Source organism: Microcaecilia unicolor, chromosome 9 (genome assembly GCF_901765095.1).
Source record: "Microcaecilia unicolor chromosome 9, aMicUni1.1, whole genome shotgun sequence".
NCBI lineage: Eukaryota > Metazoa > Chordata > Amphibia > Gymnophiona > Siphonopidae > Microcaecilia > Microcaecilia unicolor.
Window position 1 is genome coordinate 91478064 of NC_044039.1, and position 15326 is coordinate 91493389.

Sequence of the window (15326 nt, forward strand, 5' to 3'; positions counted from 1 at the left end):
CATCCTGTGATACATTAATAGTAGCCATCCTTAACTAGAGCCACTAAAGCAGAAGTTTCATCCTCAGTAAACTAAAGCTTTGCATATTTGGAGTCTTGCTTCCCAGGCAATGTTTTGTAAAAGATCTTAGTGCACTCAGAATAATTAGGTATCCATAGACGACAGAAGTTAAGCATACCCAAAACAGCCCTTAGTTCAGTAACGTTAGAGGGCAACTGTAACTTAGAAACATGTTTCAAAGTATCGGGACCGAGATTGCGATCCTGGGCTGCAATCATGTGTGCCAGGAAGGTGACCTGAGTCTGGGCAACCTGCAATTTACTACTACTATTTAACATTTCTAAAGCGCTACCAGGGTTACGCAGCGCTGTGCAATCTAACAAAGAAGGACAGTCCCTGCTCTAAGGAGCTTATAATCTAAAGGACAAAAAGGTGCAGTCAATCAAATTGGGGGCAGTCTAGATTTCCTGGATAAAGGTACAATGGTTAGGTGCCGAAAGCGACATTGAAGAGGTGGGCTTTGAGCAAGGATTTGAAGATGGGCAGGGAGGGAGCTTGGCGTATGGGCTCAGGGAGTTTATTCCAAGCACAGGGTGAGGCGAGCAGAAAGGGCGGAGCCTGGAGTTGGCGGTGGTGGAGAAGGATACTACTACTACTATTTAGCATTTCTATAGCGCTACAAGGCGTACGCAGCGCTGCACAAACATAGAAGAAAGACAGTCCCTGCTCAAAGAGCTTACAATCTACAGTGGGGGAAATAAGTATTTGATCCCTTGCTGATTTTGTAAGTTTGCCCACTGACAAAGACATGAGCAGCCCATAATTGAAGGGTAGGTTATTGGTAACAGTGAGAGATAGCACATCACAAATTAAATCCGGAAAATCACATTGTGGAAAGTATATGAATTTATTTGCATTCTGCAGAGGGAAATAAGTATTTGATCCCCCACCAACCAGTAAGAGATCTGGCCCCTACAGACCAGGTAGATGCTCCAAATCAACTCGTTACCTGCATGACAGACAGCTGTCGGCAATGGTCACCTGTATGAAAGACACCTGTCCACAGACTCAGTGAATCAGTCAGACTCTAACCTCTACAAAATGGCCAAGAGCAAGGAGCTGTCTAAGGATGTCAGGGACAAGATCATACACCTGCACAAGGCTGGAATGGGCTACAAAACCATCAGTAAGACGCTGGGCGAGAAGGAGACAACTGTTGGTGCCATAGTAAGAAAATGGAAGAAGTACAAAATGACTGTCAATCGACAAAGATCTGGGGCTCCACGCAAAATCTCACCTCGTGGGGTATCCTTGATCATGAGGAAGGTTAGAAATCAGCCTACAACTACAAGGGGGGAACTTGTCAATGATCTCAAGGCAGCTGGGACCACTGTCACCACGAAAACCATTGGTAACACATTACGACATAACGGATTGCAATCCTGCAGTGCCCGCAAGGTCCCCCTGCTCCGGAAGGCACATGTGACGGCCCGTCTGAAGTTTGCCAGTGAACACCTGGATGATGCCGAGAGTGATTGGGAGAAGGTGCTGTGGTCAGATGAGACAAAAATTGAGCTCTTTGGCATGAACTCAACTCGCCGTGTTTGGAGGAAGAGAAATGCTGCCTATGACCCAAAGAACACCGTCCCCACTGTCAAGCATGGAGGTGGAAATGTTATGTTTTGGGGGTGTTTCTCTGCTAAGGGCACAGGACTACTTCACCGCATCAATGGGAGAATGGATGGGGCCATGTACCGTACAATTCTGAGTGACAACCTCCTTCCCTCCGCCAGGGCCTTAAAAATGGGTCGTGGCTGGGTCTTCCAGCACGACAATGACCCAAAACATACAGCCAAGGCAACAAAGGAGTGGCTCAGGAAGAAGCACATTAGGGTCATGGAGTGGCCTAGCCAGTCACCAGACCTTAATCCCATTGAAAACTTATGGAGGGAGCTGAAGCTGCGAGTTGCCAAGCGACAGCCCAGAACTCTTAATGATTTAGAGATGATCTGCAAAGAGGAGTGGACCAAAATTCCTCCTGACATGTGTGCAAACCTCATCATCAACTACAGAAGACGTCTGACCGCTGTGCTTGCCAACAAGGGTTTTGCCACCAAGTATTAGGTCTTGTTTGCCAGAGGGATTAAATACTTATTTCCCTCTGCAGAATGCAAATAAATTCATATACTTTCCACAATGTGATTTTCCGGATTTAATTTGTGATGTGCTATCTCTCACTGTTACCAATAACCTACCCTTCAATTATGGGCTGCTCATGTCTTTGTCAGTGGGCAAACTTACAAAATCAGCAAGGGATCAAATACTTATTTCCCCCACTGTAATAGACAAAAATAAATAAATAAAGTAAGCAAATCAAATCAATTAATGTGAATGGGAAGGAAGAGAGGAGGGTAGGTGGAGGCGAGTGGTTACAAGTGGTTACGAGTCAAAAGCAATGTTAAAGAGGTGGGCTTTCAGTCTAGATTTAAAGGTGGCCAAGGATGGGGCAAGACGTAGGGGCTCAGGAAGTTTATTCCAGGCGTAGGGTGCAGCGAGACAGAAGGCGTGAAGTCTGGAGTTGGCAGTAGTGGAGAAGGGAACAGATAAGAAGGATTTATCCATGGAGCGGAGTGCACGGGAAGGGGTGTAGGGAAGGACGAGTGTGGAGAGATACTGGGCAGCAGCAGAGTGAGTACATTTATAGGTTAGTAGAAGTTTGAACAGGATGCGAAAACGTATAGGGAGCCAGTGAAGGGTCTTGAGGAGAGGGGTAGTATGAGTAAAGCGACCCTGGCGGAAGATGAGATGGGCAGCAGAGTTTTGAACCGACTGGAGAGGGGAGAGGTGACTAAGTGGGAGGCCAGCAAGAAGCAGATTGCAGTAGTCTAAACGAGAGGTGACAAGGGTGTGGATGAGGGTTTTGGTAGAGTGTTCGGAAAGAATGGGGCGGATTTTACGGATGTTGTAAAGAAAGAAACGACAGGTCTTGGCAATCTGCTGGATATGAGCAGAGAAGGAGAGAGAAGAGTCAAAGATGACCCCAAGGTTTCGAGCTGAGGAGACAGGGAGAATGAGAGAGCCATCAACAGAAATAGAAAACGGGGGGAGTGGGGAGGTGGGTTTGGGGGGGAAAATGAGAAGCTCGGTTTTGGTCATATTTAATTTCAGGTGGCGTTGAGACATCCAGACAGCAATGTCAGACAAGCACGCTGAAACTTTGGTTTGGATGTAAGGTGAGATATCAGGGATAGAAAGGTAGATTTGGGAGTCATCAGCATAGAGATGGTAGGAAAAGCCATGGGATGAGATTAATGAACCAAGGGAAGAAGTGTAGATAGAAAAGAGGAGGGGACCAAGAACAGAACCCTGAGGTACGCCGACAGGCAGAGGGATAGAAGTAGAAGAGGATCCACCAGAGTGAACACTAAAGGTGCGGAGGGAGAGGTAGGAAGAGAACCAGGAAAGGACAGAGCCCTGGAATCCAAGTGAGGACAGGGTATCGAGAAGTATGCTGTGATCGACAGTGTCAAAAGCAGCGGAAAGATCAAGAAGAATGAGGATAGAATATTGACCTCTGGATTTAGCCAGTAATAGGTCATTGGAGACTTTAGTAAGCGCAGTTTCGGTTGAGTGGAGAGGGCGAAAACCAGATTGTAGTGGGTCAAGAATAGCATGTGAGGAGAGAAAATCAAGGCAGCGGCGGTGAACAGCACGCTCAAGTAATTTGGAGAGAAAAGGAAGGAGGGAGATGGGTCGGTAATTAGAGGGACAAGTAGAGTCGAGTGAAGGCTTCTTAAGGAGAGGTGTGACCACAGCATGTTTAAAGGCAGCAGGGACAGTCGCAGTGGAAAGTGAGAGGTTGAGAATGTGACAGATAAAGGAATAAGAGCAGGAGAGATGGCATTAAGAAGGTGGGTGGGAATGGGATCAGAGGAACAGGTGGTACATTTTGAGGAAGAAAGGAGAAGTGTAGTTTCCTCAATAGTAACTTCAGGAAAGGAGGAAAGGGAATGAGGGGAAGGAGAGAGAGGGGAATGGACTAGTGGAGGGAGAGGTGGTGAGGTAGAGAAAGCAAGGTTTATCTTTTGAACCTTGTTGTGAAAGAATTCAGCAAGGGTCTGAGGATATAATGAAGGGGGAGTTGGGGGAGGGGGTACCTTGAGGAGAGAGTTCAATGTGGTGAAGAGAAGTCGAGGATTACAGCCAAGAGAGTTGGTCAGTTGGATATAATAATCCTGTTTGGCACGTAAAAGAGCAGATTGGAAGGAGGTCAGCATGAACTTAAAGTGTAAGAAATCAGCAAGGGCCCAATATTTCCGCCAGAGGCGTTCGGCGGAGCGGGTACAGGAACGTAGGTAGCGGATATTAGAAGTCAGCCAATGTTGGGGTTTTGTACGCCTTACAGGGCGGGTCATCAAAGGTGCAAGAGTGTCTAAGGCAGAGGATAGAGTATTGTTGTAAGAAGAAACAGCCTCGTTGACAGATATGGATGGTGCCACAGTAGAGAGGAGGTTTGAAACATGGGAGGATAGAGATGAAGGGTCAATATCGTGAAGATTCCTAGATAAATTAGATAAGATAGGACGGGACTGGGAGGGAGGAGATTTAAGTGTGAAAGTTATAAGATGGTGATCAGAGGAGGGAAGATCAGAGGCAAGGAAACTAGAGGGTGAACAGTTGGAGGAGAAGATGAGATCAAGACAGTGACCATTTTGATGAGTGGGGGAGGTGGAGCATAGTTGGAGATTAAAGGAGGATGTTAAAGCGAGTAACTTGGAAATATAAGAGTTGGAAGGATCATTAGCAGGAATATTAAAGTCACCAAGGATGAGAGAGGGGGAAGAAGGATCATGGAAGAAGGCAAGCCAGGCGTCAAAGTCACTGAGAAAGGATGAAAGGGACTTATCAGGGGGACGATAAATGACCGCTATTCGAAGAGGCAGAGGAGAGAAAAGGCGGATAGAGTGGACTTCAAAGGAGGAAAAACAGTGAGATTGAGGTGGAAGAAGGGGTTGAAATCTGGAGGAGGAAGAGAGAAGTAGTCCAACACCGCCCCCACGGCCAGCAGGGCGAGGAGTATGTGAAAATAGATAACCGTCATGGCACAGGGCTGCGACTGAAGCAGAGTCATCAGGGCAGAGCCAGGTTTCTGTTATGGCGAGCAGATGGAGGTGACGCGAGATAAAGAGGTCCTGGATATAGGCGAGTTTGTTACAGATAGAGCGGGCATTCCATAGGGCGCAAGAGAAGGGAGAGGGATCTTGGGGTGATAGTATCTGAGGACCTGAAGGCGACGAAACAGTGTGACAAGGCGGTGGCCGTAGCTAGAAGATTGCTAGGCTGTATAGAGAGAGGTGTGACCAGCAGAAGAAAAGAGGTTTTAATACCCCTGTATAAGACGTTGGTGAGGCCCCACCTGGAGTATTGTGTTCAGTTTTGGAGGCCATATCTTGCGAAGGATGTTAAAAAAATGGAAGCAGTGCAAAGAAAAGCTACGAGAATGGTATGGGATTTGCGTTACAAGACGTATGAGGAGAGAATTGTTGACCTGAACATGTATACCCTGGAGGAAAGGAGAAACAGGGGTGATATGATACAGACGTTCAAATATTTGAAAGGTATTAATCCGCAAATGAACCTTTTCCGGAGAGGGGAAAGCGGTAGAACAAGACGACATGAAATGAGATTGAAGGGGGGCAGACTCAAGAAAAATGTCAGGAAGTATTTCTTCACGGAGAGAGTGGTGGATGCTTGGAATGCTCTCCCGCGGGAGGTGGTGGAAATGAAAACGGTAACGGAATTCAAACATGCGTGGGATAAACATAAAGGAATCCTGTTCAGAAGGAATGGATCCTCAGGAGCTTAGCCGAGATTGGGTGGCAGAGCCAGTGGTGAGAGGCGGGGCTGGTGGTTGGGAGGCGGGGATAGTGCTGGGCAGACTTATATGGTCTGTGCCGGGACTGGTGGTTGGGAGGCGGGGAAAATGCTGGGCAGACTTATACGGTCTGTGCCAGAGCTGGTGGTGGGAGGCGGGGATAGTGCTGGGCAGACTTGTACGGTCTGTGCCCTGAAGAGGACAGGTACAAATCAAGGTAGGGTATACACAAAAAGTAGCACATATGAGTTTATCTTGTTGGGGAGACTGGATGGAACGTGCAGGTCTTATTCTGCCATCATCTACTATGTTACTTCAGAGTAACGATTATAACAAATCTTGCAAATCCCTTGCCTTACTGTTTCCTAATCTACTCAAAAAAACTAGATTGCCCCCTGCTTTTAAAGTCCCCACCTCACAATCTAAATTTACAACCTGTTTGGTAAGGTTCGATGTCACCAAACCCCATTTTGTTGGAAATTTAACTGCATGTAATTTCAGTATACTTACAATTAACTCTGTTGATTATTCACAGTTTTCCAACCCCCGAACAGATGTATGGTGTTACTGTGGAACCAAAACCCTGTACCCTACCTTGCCCCCTAACTGGCAAGGACAATGTGCCTTGGACCAGTTAGTAATCCCACTCACCATTGCATCCAGACACTAAGATCAGCCTCTCCCCCCCCCCCCCCCCGTATAAAGAGAGATGCCCCTCCTGCTGGCTCTTTTGATGACAGAGTCTATATTGATGCGATAAGTGTGCCAAGGGGGATGCCAGATGAATTTAAAGCACGAAATCAGATTGCTGCAGGTTTTGAATCCTCCATATTTTGGTGGATTACCCTTAACAAGAACGTTGACTGGATTAATTACATCTATGACAATCAACAACGATTCATTAATTCCACCCGTGATGCCGTCAAAGGTATCACTGAACAATTAGATGCCACTAGCCATATGGCCTGAGAAAATCAATTAGTCCTTGATATGATGTTGGCCATGAAAGGGGGCGTGTGTGTAATGTTAGGAGGCCATTGTTTTACCTATATCCTCAACAATACTGCCCCTGATGGCTCTATCACCAGGGCGTTACAAGGCCTTACCACCTTAGCTGAGGAACTTGCTGAAAATTCGGGTATAGACACCACTTGGACTGGATGGTTAGAAGGTATCTTTGGAAAATGGAAAGACTTCATACTTACAGGGTTAACTACCATGGTTATTGTTGCTGCTGTTCTCATTCTCCTTGGTTGTTATATAATATCTTGTGTTAGAGGCCTAATGTTACGCTTAATTGAAACTGCTTTAAGCAAGAATGAAGCTACAGAGTACGCCTTGACTCTGTATGAACCATTGCAAGACAATCACGACGATGACACTGCTTATGCTCAAATGCAACCCACCCCAGTTCACTCTGATGTTGCAATTTATGATGATGTTGAACTCAGTCCTTAATTTTTTACATATGTATTCAATTGCTTTTATATCTGCATATTCGTGTATTACATTGACTCTGCATATTTACAATTATTTACATACTAGTAGCCAATGTACAGGGTTCTTTTCAGTTTATGACAGATTTCCTTCCTCTTGACTATAATATATGACAGTTGCCCCATAAGAATTGCTGCTGCCATACTATCCTTCCAGATACCCCCTACCCGTCTCTCCAGTTTTTCCATTGGTACCCATTTACTCACGACCTTCCACTTCCTAGTGTCTGACTTACTCGATAATAACCCCCTTAGTGCTCATGAGACTGTGTGGCCATGACAGGTAAGACAGGAACCAATCTCCCATCTTGCTGAGAGACTATAGGATGCCTGCAACCTAAGACAGCCTGTAGTCGGAGCACTAATCATCTAACTGTTGAGCTTATGCCAACACTTTGCTTATGCTGTTGGGGGGGGAGGAGGGTTATGGCATGAGCCTGGGTGCAGGACCAGGCCTCTGCTGGAGACACCACCATTCCCACACCTTGTGAAGGTCTTACTTTCAAAGATCTTCAAGGGGAGAGATGTGTATTATGAACCACTGACAGTACTTTGGTTCAGGGCTCAAATCCTCCTTTGAAATGACAGGCCCTAGGTTTGTGTGACACTGGCTTGACCTTCAGTACAGTACCAAGGCACGTGATCTGTTGAGACACCTTGGTACAAGCCAGAATGAGGAACGGGCGTAGGTGGAAAGATAGATTAACATGATGCAGCAACATGGTGGTTACAGATGTTCTGCAGTTGCAGAGCCAGATATCTCCAGAGGAAGGGGACTTTGTATTCTTAGAAGAACCAGCATTATTATTAGCATTTCTAGGTAAGGATTATTATTAGCCCTTCTGAGTACTAACCAGCTTATTACAATACTAGGAAAAAATGCCCGTTTCTGAGCGGGATGAAACGGGCGCTAGCAAGGGGCCCCCTCCCTCCGTCCCTCGAAGCTACTTGCCTTGTTCGCTCTGGGCCGTTTCGGCCCTCGAGTGTCATAGCTCCGCCCTCGACGTCATGACGTTTTGACACGAGGGCGGTGCAGACACTCCAGGGCACACCGGATATCTCGGGCGCCTCAACTTCCGTGGAGGCTTCAGAACGTTGGGGTTGCCTTTTATATATATAGATATCCAATAAGTGCTAACCACAATATTATAATAGCCAATAAGTGTGATTATTGTCGTATTTCCTATGAACAATTTGTTAACATAATGAAGGTATAAAATGATTGTATTTCCTATTTCTGGGGAGATCTAGGTAGCAAATACTTTTGTATAGCAACTGCTCTCCCCAAACAATTACCAACTGAACCTGTATTTGGTAAGTTACTAATAAAAGAATTTGCTTTCTCAACTACACGTAGCCTTGGGTGATTTATTTCCACAAATTACGGGCGGCTGGCCCATTGGTATTTCGGGAGAGGTATAAATTCACCCAAAAATTCAAAGTATATGCCTAATTACATTGCACACACTTTTATGCATGAGGTAATTTTATAAGAGGTATTTTATGTATAAATGTGTGAAAAATCCTTCCTTAAAATGCAAATTGAGCTTTTCTCATAAACAAATGATTTCTTTACCTAATTTTGGTACAAATTCAATGCTATTAAGTGACTGTGATGCAAAACTGTACAAAGAAGCTTATTAGCTGTGAATGAACTCTTGAACTGCTTGCAAAAAGTGCTTTGAAAATGCTGTATCACAAAAAATTATACCTTACTGTGTTTCTATGGCGTGAAAGCAATGCAATGAATACGTTAATACGACTTTCTCTGCCAAGACCACCAGTGAGCTAAACTAAGCAATACTACATTTAACTTTTACTGGATAATACTATCTGAATTGTCTGAGGTACTGCCTGGACATAAGATACCGAGTTTTAACATAGTAACAGATAGGTGGCAGATAAAGGCCACTAAGGTGGCTCAAATAATCACTTGACATTTCAATGGTGTGGAACTAGTCGATGCATGGTGCCTTGCATTTTTAAGATGATGATACTACCTCTGCTAATCTATTTTGCAACTCCTCACAAAGACTGAAGAATCAAAAGGACAACTGGACTTGACAGGAAACTTGACCTTCTTTGGGATAACAGAGAAACAGATAAGGCTATATGACCTAGCCAGTCTGCCCTCTACTATCTCTTCCTTCCCTAAGAAATCATATGTGCACATCCCATGTGTTTTTGAATTTCACATACAGTCTTCATTTCCACCACCTTCACCAGGTAGGCCATTCCACACATCCACCACCCTTTCCATAAAAAAGTATTTCCTTAGATTACTCCTGAACCTATCCTCTTTCTACATCCTATGCCCCCACATTCCAGAGCTTCCTTTTAGTTGAGAGATATACCTCCTATGCATTTATGCTGCGTAGATATTTAAATGTCTCTATCATATCTCCCCTCTCCTGCCTTTCTTCCAAAATATACTTATTGAGATCTTTAAGTTTGTCCCCATATGCTTTACGATGAAGACCACAGATCATTTTAGTAGCAACACTCCGGATGAACTCTATCTTGTTTATATTTTTTGAAGTTGTGGTCTCCAGAATTGTACAAAGTACTCTGAATGGGGTAACACCAGAGACTTTTACAGGGCACTACTACCTTTTTCCTGCTGTCCATTCCTCTCTATGCATCCAAGCAGTCTTCTGGTTTTTGTGGTTGCCTTTTCTACCTGTTTGGCCACTTTAAGATCATTAGGTATGATCACCCCAAGTTCCATTCTTCTTTCATGCATAGAAGAACTTGCCCCTTATACTGTACGGCACCCTCAGGTTTTTGCCACCCAAATTGCATGACCCTGCATTTTTTTTTAGCATTAAATCTTAGCTGCCAAATCTTTGAACAGGAGAAAGTTTTTCTTTACTCAGCGTGTAGTTGGACTCTGGATCTCGTTGCCAGAGAATGTAGTGACAGCAGCTGGCCTTACGGAGTTTAAAGGGGGTTTGGACAGATTCCTGAGGGAAAAGTCCATTGAACATTATTAATTTTTTTTTTTTTTTTTTGGGGGGGGGGGGGGCGTTGCCGGGTTCTTGAAGCCTGGATTGGCCGCAGTCGGAGACAGGATGCTGGGCTTGATAGACCATTGGTCTTTTCCCAGTATGGCAGTGCTTATGTACTTATCATCTTTTTGGAAGATGGTATCGCTTTGTTAAGCACCTCCAATTGTTCCAGTGATTGCTTTCTACTACCCCGGGTGCAGGTCGCTTTGTCCTAAATGCCTATGACTATTTGTGGGTGTCAGGTTATGCAAATTTACTTTCACAGTGCTGTAGTTTGTGTGATCATTTCAGGCTAAGTAGTTGCTTTTTCAATTTACTCTGATAACATTTTGGAAGCCTTTTTGATACATGCATTGTTTTTAACATTAGTTTAAACTGGCCTATTAGGGCAAATGATTGATGAAATTTTGAGAGCTCAGATCTGGAATAGCCTTTGCACTGTAGGAGATCCAACATCTCATGACTAACATCTGATACCACATAGCACTCATTGGGAAACCAGTGTTGAATAAATAACTTTTTTTGTAAACTAGTATATTTCATATATTTGTCTAATGTGTATTAAACTGATATGTGTTTAGAGTTCCAGCTTTGAAGGTTGGATTATATTTGAAACACTGGATTTGTACACACTGAATTCGTAAGTTTTTGAGGTTGCCATGTGGTTCCTAGTACTCCTATTTTCTTTGACATTATTATTTATAGTGTCCCTTTTTTGTTCTAAATGGTTCAGAAGCAGCAAACTAATATTTTAATTCTTCAAGCTGAAATGAAAACTTCATTTTTGGTATTTTGATGATAGCTATCTGTAGTCTGGCAAAGCAAAACCATGGACCGTCTTTGCAGATGATGATGTCAAATGAAAAAAGAAAACTTTCCACATAAAGATGGTCTAACAAATAAATAAATACATAAAGCATTGAACATGTCAATACTATGGTCTAAATGTGACAATTTGTCAAAAAATAGAACTAGTTGCAGGGAAAAGGAAAAAGTACTTAGGCAGAATGCAAGCTAGGAGAACAGTGTTCTGGAGTGTCAACAAAGCAAGGAAAAGCTTGCTGTCACAAACATGTTCAATGACTGCTGCTAAAAAAAAGTGAACAGGGGCATAATGTATAAACATGAGAGCATAGTAACTGGCAATTAGACTCAGAGATATCTTGAGAAACCTCTGAAAATGTCCATTGGCATCAAATGACAATCTTATCAGCCATTTGGTTACTTTAGCAAAATGTCTGTCTTTCAAGAATACACTACACATTTTATACATTAGACACACAGCTTTGATTTATATCTTAAAACAACATACTTCAGACAGCCTGATTGGTTTAAACATTTACATGCAAATAACAGAACATTCAAGCCTAATTACTAAATAAATTCAGAGATAAGTTGCCAACCTGGCTTGAATAAGGCAGCCTTTCCCATTGACTGCTGCATCTGCAGGCAGATCTATTGTTGTAAAAAGAACGTCAGGAACTTTTTGCTTTCTGCAACTGTAGCAGAATGTGAGATGGGCTGGGAATGGCATGTTCAACTCATCATATGGTATATGACAAAATCCACAACCAAAAGGTGAAGGTTCTTCAATCCTAGAATGATAATTTAGAAAAATGTTTACAATTTTAAAAATAAAGATGCTACTTGCATATGTGTCTGTGCATATTTATATAAAGAAAATAACGGGCTACATCAATGCTTCTTAACCCTCTCCTGGAGGCACACTTAGCCAGTCAGATTTTCAGGATCACTACAATGAATACGCATGAGGTAGATTTGCATATGAAAGGTCTCTACAATATGCAAATTTGGCTCATGCATATGCATTGTGGTAATCCTGAAAACCCGACTGGCTAGGTGCGCCTCAAGAAGAGAGCTGGCTGAGCAGTGGACTACATTTACTAAAATGAACTAACACTGTTAACATGAGTTATTAGTAAATAGATATCACTGCACAAAATAAAACCTGTGGTAAGTAAAGCACATTAATGTATGCTAGTGCACAGTAATGTAACTAGCACCTTTCAGTGAATCTAGCCCACTGTATAAAATATTTGTAACAAACTGAGTGCTTGAGTGTTGTACTGTATTAGCAGTGCAGGAATGAACCTGAAGAAATAGGGATGTGTAGAATTATATACACACATGCATATACATGTACATGTATGTGTGTGTGTGTGTATGTATGTGTTTAATATATAAAATGTGTAAAATATTTGTATACACTTGTCTGCGCTGTACTTATTAATGGTAAGGATGCTTTATATAATTTCTTATAAGAGAGGGGATAACCTCCTATGAGCTATAGTGTTTCGTGCTTTGAATTCCAGAACATTTCACGTCTTATTTCTAGCCAATATTTAACAAACTTATTACCATTTATCGGGTATTTTTCCTAGTTTATACTGGTTTTATCAAAATTTCTTCACATTCTTCTCTACAGCCCTTCCACACACTTCCAGTTGAATTATTATTCAAGCAGAAGTTATGTTAAAATTCCTTGAAGAACTGACTTGTGGGTCAATATTCAAACACCACAGAGAGCCTTTTTCTTTTAAACACTGGTTGCGGCATTGAAATCTATTCTATGTATACAGTATCACTAGCTACATATTCAGTCACTATCTATATATCTATATGGTTTAAGTCAGGCCAGCTTTTTGCTGACTTAATCAGCATAGCTATACGGATAGTGGTCAAATATAGCCGGCTTTCTAAAGAGATAGCAGAACACTAAGGCTCCATCTCGCCCCAGCAGGATCCAGATGGTGCCCCTAAAAATTAACAAATAGGATACTTGTTCATATAGGGATATGTCCAATAAAGTGGGTGCTAATATTTGTGTCAACTTCACATACACAAGTATGTGTGCACAAAAACTTCTAAATGCCAAACTTCCACCTAAGCACTGTTCTGTAAATCAGTGGCGTAGGAAGGGGGGGTGGGAGGGGCGGTCCGCCCCGGGTGCACGCCGCTGGGGGGTGTCGGCTCCGCTGGTTCCCCGCTCCCTCTGCCCCGGAACAGGTTACTTCATGTTCCGGGGCAGAGAGAACAGGGAACCAGCGGAGCTGATGCAGCTCCCAGCGACGTACACTCAGGGCGGACCGGCCCTCCCTTCCTTCCTCCCTCCCGCTCCCTTTCCTACACGCACGACTGGTAAGAATGCACTCGGGGGGGGGGGGGGGGTGCGCAGCGGTGACACCCCCCCCCCCCCCCCGGGTGGCAGCCGCCCTCGCTACGGCACTGCTGTAAATACATGTATAAGTTCCACAGCGCATATTTTACAGGTAGGCACACACATGGGTGTAGCCTGGACAGGACTCTCATATGTGCATAACTTACAGAATACTCTAAGTTACACATGAATCTCTGGCAGTTAGGTGCTCTATGGCTGGAAAAAGAATAATGGCTTCCTATTACAGCACATATCGAAATCAAATGTTGACATTGGTTCACAAGGCATAATTTCACTCAAACACCTTTATACTTGGCTTTGTTTCTTCAGCCTTATAACCCCAAACATACTCTCAGATCTTCCCAGGGAGGATTACTTGCCCGTCCCCCTCTGAGTCATATTCCTCATGATATAACCCTAGAATCAGCTTTTTCTCATTTGGGACCTCAACTTTGGAATTCTCTTCCTATATGCTTGCACTTAAAGACTTCTTTCCCTAGATTTAAAAAATCCATCAAAACATGGCTATTTTAGTTAGCATTTCGCTCTAAATAAGTAACTACATTTGAACCTGTTTATTTTAAAAAGTTCCTCCTTTTTAAAATTCTATTTCTTGTCAATTTTTTTGTCTCTCTCTTTTTGTACTTTTTAATACATTATTTTAATTGTAAACTGCTTTGCTATGCCTTTTTGGCTTTAAAAGGAGTATATCTAATGTTTGTAAATAAATAAAAGTACTTGAGGCTAAATTATACACAAATATCTAATCTGTTACACTAGTATTCCATAAAGAAAAGTGAATGTCTACTTCCCTTTTATAGAACAAGCTCCAATCAGGCACCCTCTAGGAGCATAAATGTAGGTGACCTGTTAGAGAAGTGCCCTCATAGAGGGAAATTTTATAACAGGGCACTTACTTTAAAAAAAACAAAACTGGGATAGCAGACATAAATACACCTTGAATATAGGCATCATCATTTACTCCTGCTCAAAAGCTGTGGTATTTTATAATCTAACTGCTACATACAAATTCCGTCTACACTCTGCCCAAACTCCTCCCCATGCACTTCCACCAGCATGCCAAACCAAGGGCGTTTTCACTGGTTGGTATTTTATATTAAGTCCTTTATGCATGTACAGGCCCACATACGTGTGGGAATTATTTTATAAAACTGCCTCCATATTGGCTACCACTCTACCGATAAGAGCTTTTGCATACTGATCTGTTAGTTTTCAGGCATGTTTTGCCAAAGACCAGCATACGTAGCTATCCATTCATATGTTCACCTTAAATCCTATAGCGGAGGAGGATCCTTGTCTCGACGCTCATCAGCATTGCTGGGCAGTGGAGGAGGAGCCCCGTCTTGGCGTCGATCTGCTGTCCTGCATTGCGTAGGGGGAGCCCCATCTCGGCTGGTTAACTGCTACTTCCTGAGTCTCCACTTTAGTTCCTCCTCTTTTTGGCATCCCACTGCCATTGTTCCATGGAGGCAGACACGGAGGGTGTTGCAACTTGGGGCGTGAACAATTGAATGCCCACCCACCTTGTTCTGGTTTTGCTTTCAAGTGCTGTGAGTCTGCTTGCCAAGTCCTCCTGCACTCTCATGTGGATCCCATGGTGCCCGGATTGCCTGTTGTGACATCAGCTCATCGAGACGCCTTCTCGGCTGCACCTTGGCCTGTCCGCGGCCTTATCGTTCCACCCTCGTGTAGCTGCCCGACAGTGCGCCTGCCAGTTGCACCCATCTCCTCAGCGATTGCAGCAGCCG

At 43.6% G+C, this 15326-nt stretch overlaps 1 protein-coding gene across 1 annotated transcript in view; it reads right to left on the minus strand.

Moving 5' to 3' along the window:
• The window catches only part of C2CD5 (C2 calcium dependent domain containing 5), a 419591-nt gene that overhangs the window by 162131 nt on the left and 242134 nt on the right, over positions 1-15326 (minus strand). Inside the window, exon 14 of the mRNA XM_030214402.1 lies at positions 11783-11974. Within this exon, the coding sequence (XP_030070262.1) occupies positions 11783-11974 (192 nt within the window). The remainder of the gene's footprint in view (positions 1-11782; positions 11975-15326) is intronic.